Source organism: Microtus ochrogaster, linkage group LG2 (assembly GCF_000317375.1).
Source record: "Microtus ochrogaster isolate Prairie Vole_2 linkage group LG2, MicOch1.0, whole genome shotgun sequence".
In the NCBI taxonomy this organism is placed as follows: domain Eukaryota; kingdom Metazoa; phylum Chordata; class Mammalia; order Rodentia; family Cricetidae; genus Microtus; species Microtus ochrogaster.
This window is the reverse complement of record NC_022028.1, coordinates 8,713,093-8,723,557: the sequence shown is the minus strand read 5'-3', so window position 1 is coordinate 8,723,557 and position 10,465 is coordinate 8,713,093. Positions and strand designations below refer to the sequence as shown.

The following is a 10,465-nucleotide window of genomic DNA, read 5'->3' as shown; positions in this document are numbered from 1 at the left end:
CCCTGTCACATTAAAACAAGAATCAACCTGGTCTACAAGAGCTAATTCCAGGACAGGAACCAAAAAGCTACAGAGAGGGCTGGAGAGATGGCTCAGAGGTTAAGAGCACTGACTGTTCTTCCAAAGGTCCTGAGTTCAATTCCCAGCAACCATATGGTGGCTCACAACCATCTGTAATGGGGTCTGGTGCCCTCTTTTGGCCTGCAGACATACATGGAAGGAATGCTGTATACATAATAAATAAATAAATATTTTTTAAAAAGCTACAGAGAAATCCTGTCTCGAAAAATCAAAAAAAAAAAAAACCCAAAAAACCAAACAAACAAAAAAACCCCACAAGAATCAAGCTACCCTGGCCCCCAAAAGGGATGCTTACAATAGAGACTTACCATTCCATGCTTTGCTTCTGCCCCAGGGAGAGCTTGTAATCTGTCTCACGCCCTTGACCTTGTTGGGGACCCTGCTAGGAGTTCTAACATTTTATTAAATGCTAACATTTATTAAAACCCACTCCTGTGAAACTGACTCTGTTCAACCATATTGACCCCACAGGTGGCCCTTCAGTCTTTTTCATAACCCCAGCTCCTAGGAACTACTGGATAGCTCCTCAATTAGGGGCGTGGTCTGGAGAGCACCTCCCCCATCTATGCAAATTTCAGCTGGCCCAGCATCAAGATTTCCAGTCTCGTTTCTTTTACAATCAATAATTATTTACAATTATTAAAAATGAAACCACTCTGTGGAGATGGTTCAGTGGGTAAGGTACTTGCTGCTCAGGTGTGAGGGCCTGAGTTCAGATCCACAGTGACCACTAAGGGCCATATGCTGAGTTTATAAGTTGGTGGAGCAAAAATAGGCAGAGACCTGGGATTCCTGGCTAGCCCAGCTGTAACAGTGAGTGAGCTCCAGCTCAATGAAAAGCCCTGCTTCAAAAAATAAGGTGGAGGGCTGGAGAGATGGCTCAGAGGTTAAGAGCACTGGCTGCTCTTCCAGAGGTCCTGAGTTCAATTCCCAGCAACCACATGATGGCTCACAACAGTCTATAACAAGATGTGGTGCCCTCTTCTGACCTCTAGGCACACACGCAGGCAGAAGACTATACATAATAAATAAATAAATTTTAAAAAAAGGGGCTGGAGAGATGACTTAGAAGTTAAGAGCATTGCTTGCTCTTCCAAAGGTCCTGAGTTCAATTCCCAGCAACCACATGGTGGTTCACAACCATTTGTAATGGGGTCTGGTGCCCTCTTCTGGCCTGCAGACATGCACACAGACAGAATATTGTATGCATAATAAATAAATAAGTATAAAAAAAGAGAAAAACTAAGGTGGAGAGCAATGGAGGATGACACATGACATTGACCTCTGGCCCCTGCATGCATGTGCCTAGGCTAGTGTGCCTCACACACACACATGTGCATGCACATGCATACAACACACACACAAATATCAGTATTTATATTAATTAAAACATTCGTATTTTTTTCCCCACTTAACCATAGGAGAAACTAAGTATCGATATAAATTTAGAGACTAAGCTTGAGTTGGAGAAAAAAAAAAAAAAACACAAAACCCCACAATTTTCCATGCAAGATTTACTAGGGAAAGGGTTGGAATACATTTCAGTCTATACCATGGAAAAAGTAATAAGTTCGTAAGGGTGAAACTTGGGAGTGAATCCGTTTTCTGGGTGACCTTGAATGAGCCTTGCTCAGAGTCAGTTTCCTATTTTGAAAAACGCAGCTGGCTGTTGAAGGAAGATAGCATCCAACAGGGAGCCTGGCCCAGAAAAAGGCTCCCTAAATGGTGGGTGAGTTCTGCCTAATCAGGGCCAATTCTAAACCTGCATCTGCAAGCTTTGTGAGAGGCATCGTTCACGGCCACTGGAGGTTACAGGAGTGGCAGTGGCAGCTGCTTGGAAAAGAGCCACAAGCTAAAACAAAATCCTGAGCTTCTTCACGCCTGAGACCCCCATCTTCAACCCAGGCCAGAGCACCAGGTTCTGGGAGAGAGGCACATCAGGACTCGTGCGCCAGCCGGCAGGAAGTGGCAGGTTGTCCTGGCAACCCTGGACTGAGCCTTGCAGGCGGTGGTAGGCACCCTTACTTTCCCTTTGCATCCTTGGCATTCGGCAGTTCCGTTGCCAGTTGGTGCTTTTATCTGGGCCATAAACTCCATGGAGTCGTCCAAGGGTAGATCAAGGGCTCTCCCCCCCCACCCCCGCAACCTAGGGAAGTGGGTGTAGTACTCAGTGGTTTCAGTAGACTCTGGGATGGGGTAGGACGAGAGTATCTGGAGCCCTGAGTCGGGAGGGAGGGCAGGCAGTGGCGGCTGGGGGTTGGGTGGGGCGAGGGGAGTTGTTATTCAAACCCAGGAACACCACAGAGACCCCAGCTCTGCCTCTTACCTTTCAAAGGCTTGTGTTGGGTTTTGAAAGACAGCCTTTCTAACAAGACCCTTTGTTTGTCTCTGGTTTCTTTCATTTAAAATCACCGCGTGCACAGGTGAGCCCATGAGTACTGGAAACGGCAAACCCGGCTGCCAACTTCCTCCCATTCCAAGAGCGGCCTGTACTAGAGAGCTGGAGAAGGTTCCAGAGAACAGTGACTTGGGCATGACCAAGGTGGACAGGAGATTCAGTTGAGTTCTGGGTGGGCTTATAACCTCTTAACTCGTGGCTTTATAGTATTTTTTTTTAAGATTGAACACCACTGGGGCTGGAGAGATGGCTCAGTGGTTAAGAGCACTGCTTGCTCTTCCAAAGGTTCTGAGTTCAATTACCAACAACTACATGGTGGCTCACAACCATCTGTAATAAGATCTGGTGCCCTCTTCTGGCTTGCAGACATACATGTAGACAGAATACTGAGAATGTTGTATACATAATTAATAAATAAATCTTTATATATTGAGATTGAGCACCACTGCTACTTCTTTATGTAGCCCAAGCTAGCCTGAAATTCTCCATCCTCCTGCCTCAAGCCCCCAAGTGCTGGGATTACAAGCCTCTGTAGTTCCAGGTTTGGCTCATGGTTTTAGTTTCTGTCCGTGGTCCTGTTGCTTTGGACCTCTGGTGACATATCATAGTGACGTCATGTGTCAGATCAAAGCATCTCCACTTTGGTCAAGAAACGACGATTGTTTTTTAAAGGTTATATTTTGTGGGTTTTTTTTTTTTTTTTGAGACAGAGTTTCTTTGTATCTGGAGCCTATCCTGGAACTCACTCTGTAGACCAGGCTGGTCTCAAATGTACCTGTCTCTGCCTCTCGAGTACTGGGATTAAAGGCATGTGCCACCACCTCCCGTCTAAAGATTGTCTTTATTTTATGTGTATGTTTTGCCTGCATGTTTGCATGCATTTGTGCTGCTTATATGCCTGGTGCCAGCAGAAGAGGTCCCCTGGAACTGAAGTTGAACTGGGAATAGAATGTGGGTTCTGGGAATAGAAGTCCGGGCCTCTGCAAGAGCAGCCAGTGTTTAACTGCGGAGCCCTCTTTCCTCTCCCACCATCTCCCAACAGTGTGACCGACTGGGAACTAAGTCTTCAAAACATGGGTTTTTGGAGAACATTTCAGATCCGAGCTATACGGGAGCTGGTTGGGGACATACACAAGGAAGTCATGTCTATATTCAAGACCTGATTGGCAGAGAATACCATCAAAAGGAGGAGTTAAAGCTGGCATGCACACACCTGCAGTGCCCACACTCAGGAGGCGGAGGCAGGAGGATCAATTCAAGGTCATCCTCAGTTGTACAGCAACTTTGAGGTCGGTCTCTACTGCAGGAGACCCTGTTTCAACAACAAAGACAAAGCAGAGATTAAAATATGTTATTGACCGGAACTCCAGGCAGCTGGGAAGTATATTCCAAATGAGTAAAGGGGCCGGAGGTTTGAGCTTTGGTTAATAAATACTGAGGCTGGTCTTTGGTCTGATTCTGCTTGCCTGTCTGCATCCATTTTTTTTCTTGCTCAAATATTAGGTGATATACGGTACTGCTTTTTGGCTGGGGCACTTCAGGTGGAAATTGTGAGCACTCTCAGGTGGGTTTAAATGAAATAATGGCCAGTGCTCTTACTCCATAGCTGGCTCTTAAGGTGGAGGAAGAAGGACGGAAGCACAGTTCTCTCTCTTTTTTTTTTTTTTTGGTTTTTCGAGACAGGGTTTCTCTGTGGCTTTGGAGCCTGTCCTGGAACTAGCTCTGTAGACCAGGCTGGTCTCGAACTCACAGAGATCCGCCTGCCTCTGCCTCCCAAGTGCTGGGATTAAAGGCGTGCTCCACCACCGCCCGGCAGGAAGCACAGTTCTCTTGAGGGCACAGAGTCCAGAGGACAGCCACAGTTTCCCAAAAACCTGTTCAGGGTGAATCCAGGCTCAAGTGTCATGATTGTAGCTCAGTAGTAGCCAATGTGCTGCAAAAGGAACTGGAGAGGTCTCATCTTTTCCCAGCTGAACCTGGTCCCCAGTCTCTCAGGTCCTGTTTCTTCATATCTGATTCTCCTTCATAACTTAGAGAGAGGTGGGAGGCGTCCGAGGCCTCAGCTGTAAATTGGTTCTGAAGTAGCTGGAGGGCTTTGAACCATCAACTGCCCAACATGGCTAGGATAGCAAGGAGGAAAGGGTGCTGGGATCCCACCTTTACTCCCCAACCCCGTTTCCTCCTTCCTTCCCAGTCCCACGTAGTTCATATTAACCTAAACTCACTACGTGGCAGAGGGTGACCTTGAACTCCTGTCCCTCTTACCTCCTGAGTCTGGGATTACTGGCATGCATCACCATATCTGGTCCTATGCAGCGCTGGTGTTGAACCCAGAACTACATTTCCAATCCCTGGGAATATAGCTTTAAGCTTCCAGAACTTTCTGGTTTTTTTTTTTTTTCCAATTTGATTTGGAATAAGGAGGAAGCCACTTCAGGGGCGAGCCAGGGAGGATCCATACTGTTTAACTGGATGGCCTATTCTCAACACACCCTCTCAGGAGACACACATCTAAGATTTATCTTAACAGGGAGTCCAGGTCTTGTGGATGAAAGGGTCAAGCTAGCCCCTTGTACAATGTGTGGGTACGTGCTTTTTTTCAGCAGGGAGGGCCCATTACTCTCCTTACTGCTGTAGGTACCCACCTTAGATCCTTAGCTTGCTTGTTGAGCAGAAAAAAAGCAGGAAGTAGGGAACTGAGGTTTTTTCTTATCGAAAACACTCCATATTAAGCCAACATATTTTGCTGAATTATCCTTCCCCTTGCTAGACAGAGGGGGTTTGCATTAGCCAAGATGACAGGTGTGAGCATACACTTCGTTGATGGAAGATGTTGTTCCTGCCCAAAGATGTGAAAATCTTGAGTTTTACAGATTGCACCAAAGGCAGACTTTCTTCCAGACTCTCTTTCTCCATGAATTCCTTTCTTGTTTCCAGAACCTTCCTTTGGTCTTAAAAAAAAAATGTCCATTAAAATTAATATGGCTTGGCTGGACAGTGGTGGCTCATACCTTTAATCCCAGCAGTTGGAAGGCACAGGCAGGGAGATCTCTGATTCGAGGCCAGCCTGGTCTACAGAGCAAGTTCCAGGACAGCCAGGGCTACACAAAGAAAAGCCTGTCTTAAAATCCAAACCAAACCAAACAAAAAAAGTCTACGTGTGTGGATATGCACACATGAATGTAGTTACCCATGGGGACCAGAAGAGGGAGCTGGAGTTACAGGTGGTTGTGAGGCTCCTACAAAGGGTGCTGGAAAATGAACTCAGGTCCTCTGCAAGAGCAGCAAGGGCTTTTAACCCCTGGCTATTTCTCCAATCCCCACTTTGTTTTTTTTTTTTTTTTTTTTTTTTTGAAGATGTCATTCTTTCTCATCCTACAGTGATTTAGAGAGGCATAGCTTACCTGGCATTCATTAGAGCAGGTTTCCTGATGAACGGTGAACATCTAGAGCAGAGAAAGTATCCTGAGCTTGTTACTCCCCACCACAGCCTTTGAGCTAGGCAGCAACCCATGGCGGGAGCTGGGAGTGGGGTAATTGACTTCCCCAGAGCACTGCTGCCATTAGTCCAGAAGGCACTCTTCCTGTGCCTGGGCAGGGCAGTATAACGTGATTAGTAAAAACTCAGAGACAAATATTGGGGTTCAACCTGAAGATCAGAAAAGCCACTAGAGTGCTCTTACCTCTTTGACATCTTCAGACTGATATTATTATATATTATTATTCCTGTCTCATCTCTTCCTTATATCCTCTCTATTGCTGGGATTAAAGGCATGCACCCCCACCGCCCGGCCTCTGTGGCTAACTAGTGTGGCTGCTTTGCACTGACCTTCAGGCAAGCTTTAGTTATTAAAATACACATGAAATATCCTTCCAGGGGAGGCATTTTGAGGCCCTATATTGGGGGAAGTGCAGTATTTGCATTTAAGAACCCAAGTTTCTAATTACTGTTTTAGTTGGATCCCACAGGCTTTAATGTGTAGCACCTAAATTCGCTGAACGTCAATGTGATTTCCATTATGATGTTTTTTTTTGATGAATTATTCAGCAATGTGGTTTGAGCTCCCTAGCTTATGGCGGGGTTTTCGCTTGGGGCTGTCTTTATTATTGATTTCTAATTACGTTGCGTTGGAAGTGGAGTCTATATGCCATTTTTTTGGCTCTTTTGTGGCCTGGTATAAAGATGGTTCCTTCTCTGGTTGCTGGGGACTGCCCTGCCCTCCTCATAGCTCTGTCCCTTTTCTGTCCATTTCCCTGGCCTTGGCTTTATCGCAGCTGCTCCTACCTCTGGCAACCACTGGCCTCACTGTACCTAAGGTCACCCTGGGCTCTGGCTCCCAGAGTTCTGGGAGTCTATAGCTGTCACAGGCCTCAGTCCAGAAAACCTGGAGATGGGATGGAGAATTTTGAAGAGAGGAAGTAGTTTGGCTAACCTTCGAAGTTTGGAATCAAAACCATAATCCCGAGAAGGCTGTGCTGTGTGTCCGCTCCTTTCACTTCCCCCTTCCCTTTCCCTCCCTTACATCTCCTCCTCTTCAATTCTCTCTCCTTCTTCCTTCCTTCCTTCTTCCTTCCTTCCTTCCTTCCTTCCTTCCTTCCTTCCTTCCTTCCTTCCTTCCTTCCTTTCTTCCCTTCTTCCCTCCTTCCTTCTCTCCTTTCTTCCTTCCTTCCTTTTCTTTTTCTCTTGATTTTTCGAGACAGGATTTCTCTGTGTAGCCTTGGCTGTCCCAGAACTCACTCTGTAGACCAGACTGGTGTCAAAATCACCCCGCCTCTGACTCCTGAGTGCTGGGATTAAAGGCGTGCACCACCATGCCTGTATAAATTTCTTATCACAAATGATTTCATTGTGTTTATTGAGCTTCTGTGCTCTATGAAGTTATGCACAAAGAAATACAGTGTCTATTCATCTAGCCTTTAAAATAAGTAACTGGAGGAGTGGAGAGGCGAGGAGAGGAGGCTCAGGCAGTAAGAGAACTTGCTGCTCTTGCAGAAGAATTCAGTTCCCAGCATCCACATCAGATGGCTCACAGCAATCTGTAACTCTAGTTCCATGGGATCTGATGCCCTCTTTTGGCCTCCAGGAGCACAGGCACACATGTGGTACACACACAGACATGTAGCCATGCAGCCATACACACTTACACATAATTAACAACAACGACAACAATAATAAATCTTAAGAAAATAATTTAACAGGGCACATGATAATGTAAGATGATAAAGAACAGACTGACTTTCATAAGATATAAATCAAACAGCAAACTAAAAAGAATGATTCATCTCTCCATATGATAGCCACAGACTTAAAGCACTCTTTTGTCATTACCAGTGGCTGGGAGGGTTAGAATTATTTTCTTCTTTTCCCCTTTTCTCCTCCTTGAACTCTTTATGTAGCTGAGGGTAACCTTGAACTTCTGATTTTCCTGCCCCTACCTCCCAAGTGCTGGTATCACAGGCATGGGCCACCATGCCTGCTTTCTTCAGTGCTAGAAATGGAACCCAGGGCTTCCTGTACACCATGCAAGCATGCTACCAAATGAGCTACATGTAATTCTTTGCATTCATTTATTCAAGTGCTGCTTGGGATCTGAGTCATGCCAGGTGCTATTTTAGATACCATTGGTGGCAAAGTTATGTTTGTGAATGAGTGGCTCAATAATGGGAGGTATGGAAGTTTCTGAAGGCGCTTCTTGGGCCATGGTCGCCAGCTGCGCTCATTCATCCTGTCACGAGATGGAAAATTCTCTGGAGAATTGTGCCATACTGTATGGTGTCTGTACAGTGAATAGCGACACCTAGCTGCTTCAGATCTCTCTGCACGCAGTTTGGACCAGGTGAGCCCTGGGGAGGCATAAGCAGTCCAGATTAGTGGTTGCAATTCAGACTCTGGCACCACAATATTGTCAACAAACTTGGGCCTGGATGTTTAGTTTTTCCCTGAATGTAGGTGAGGGCATAGCCTTCTGAACCTACTTCCTCACCATGAGTGCATGTGTGCATGCGTGTGTGTGTGTGTGTGTGTGTGTGAGTGTGTGTGTGTGCACATGCATGCATGCACTTAAGATCACTTACAAGAGCTAGATGGGATAATGTGTGTGGCGGGGGTTAACACGACTCTCAGGACACAGTGAATACTAAATCATAGCTGCTTTCAAATTTGACTTATTGGGTGTGAGTATAGGTGTGCTTTGCCATGGTGCCCATGTGGAGGTTAGAGGAAAACCCTCAGAATGAAAGAAAATAAAGAACGAGCATGCTAAGAGACACTGTCAAGAGTATGAGTACCTGGACTGGAGAGGTGGCTCTCTTGCCACCTGTGAGATCTGGGGATTGAACTCAGGTTGGCAGGCTTGGCAGCAAGCCCCTTTCCCCACCAAGCCATCTCACCAGACCCCTTCCCCCATTTTAAAAATATAATGTAGGAAATAAAATAGGCTGTCAGATATTTCAGCGATATACTTAAATGGTGACATCTGTGTTGCAGGTGCCAAGCACAGTGATGTTCTAGAGTCCAGGGGTTCCTTGGCCAGCAGGTCAGCCTCTGATGGAAGGACCAATCTTTCATCTTCTGATGAAGTAGGTTGGAGAGTCACTGAGCCTCCGGGACCTCCTGGAGGGTTGATTCACTCTGAGTAAGTGTGTGTGTCCTGCTGGACAACAACTTTAGAGCTAGGCTACCTAGGTTCAAATTCCAACTCCTCCAATGATGATCTGTGTGAGTTCGACCAAATTGTATTTTTTTGTTTTTAACATTTATTTATTATTTATTTACCCCCATGTGTGTGCATGCATGCCATTATGAACAGGTGGAGATCAAAAGATAACTTGAGAGAGTTATACACACGCGCGGACACACATACACTATCAAAAGAATGAAAGAAAATAAAGAACGAGCATCCTAAGAGATACTGTCAAGAGTATTACCCGGGCTGGGGAGATGGCTCAGTGGTTAAGAACACCGGCTGCTCTTCCAAAGCTGTCCTCTGATGTCCATACATGTGCTTTGGCACACACTCCCTTATTCACACACTACACACACACACACACACACACACACACACCTACTCACACTAATAATGATGGTGGTGATGATGACGATGATGTGGTTGGAAAGAGGGTTCAGTGGTTAAAAGCACTGACTACCCTTCCAGAGGGCCTGGGTTCAATTCCCAGCACCCACATGGTGGCTCACAACCATCTGTATTGGGATCTGATGGTTTCTTCTGACATAAAGGCACATAGAGCACTCATATACAGAAAATAAATAAATAAATCTTAAACAACACAACAAACTTCTTAAGGCCGAGAATGTAGCTCAGCACAGAACACTTACTTGCTAGACTGCCAAGGCCCTGGGTCCGACAGGGGTCCTTCATTTTAAAAATGATAAAAGAAAAAAAAATCAGAGCGCCAAAGAAGCATGCGTGCCTCTTATAGAGACCAGAGACCTCCAGGGGTCCACCTCCCGTGCCTCCTTCAGGTAACATGGGAAGACAGGTAAAAGTAAGAGGACATAAGGGGACATGAAGAGAATGGAGCCAGATGTCTCTCACTGGCTAAGACCCAAGAGTTCCAGCACAGAGGGCTGGAGAGATGGCTCACCTGACTTTGGTTCCCAGAACCCATAAGGTGACTCACTATCACCAGGAACTCTAGTCCCAAGGAATCTGACACCTTTTTCTGGCCACCATGGGCACTGTGGATACATGGTACCTTTACATTGCAAGTAAAACACTCATACACAAAAAAATAAATTTTTAAAATACATCTAACGCAAAGACATTCTGTCCCTTTTTAAGTGCACCATGAAGTGGCACTAATTACATTCACAGTGTTGTACAGCCACTGCCACTATCTGTTTTTGTATTTTTTTGTATTTTTTTTTTTTTTGGTTTTTCAAGACAGGGTTTCTCTGTGGTTTTGGAGCCTGTCCTGGAACTAGCTCTTGTAGACCAGGCTGGTCTCGAACTCACAGAGATCCGC

At 45.7% G+C, this 10,465-nt stretch overlaps 1 protein-coding gene across 1 annotated transcript in view; it reads left to right on the top strand.

Moving 5' to 3' along the window:
- Positions 1-1,837: 1,837 nt before the first annotated feature.
- The window catches only part of Spats1 (spermatogenesis associated serine rich 1), a 26,118-nt gene continuing 17,490 nt past the window's right edge, over positions 1,838-10,465 (top strand). The window contains exons 1-3 of the mRNA XM_013350981.2: positions 1,838-2,092; positions 2,505-2,639; positions 8,967-9,114. Of these exons, the coding sequence (XP_013206435.2) occupies positions 2,513-2,639; positions 8,967-9,114 (275 nt within the window). The 5' untranslated portion in view covers positions 1,838-2,092; positions 2,505-2,512. The remainder of the gene's footprint in view (positions 2,093-2,504; positions 2,640-8,966; positions 9,115-10,465) is intronic.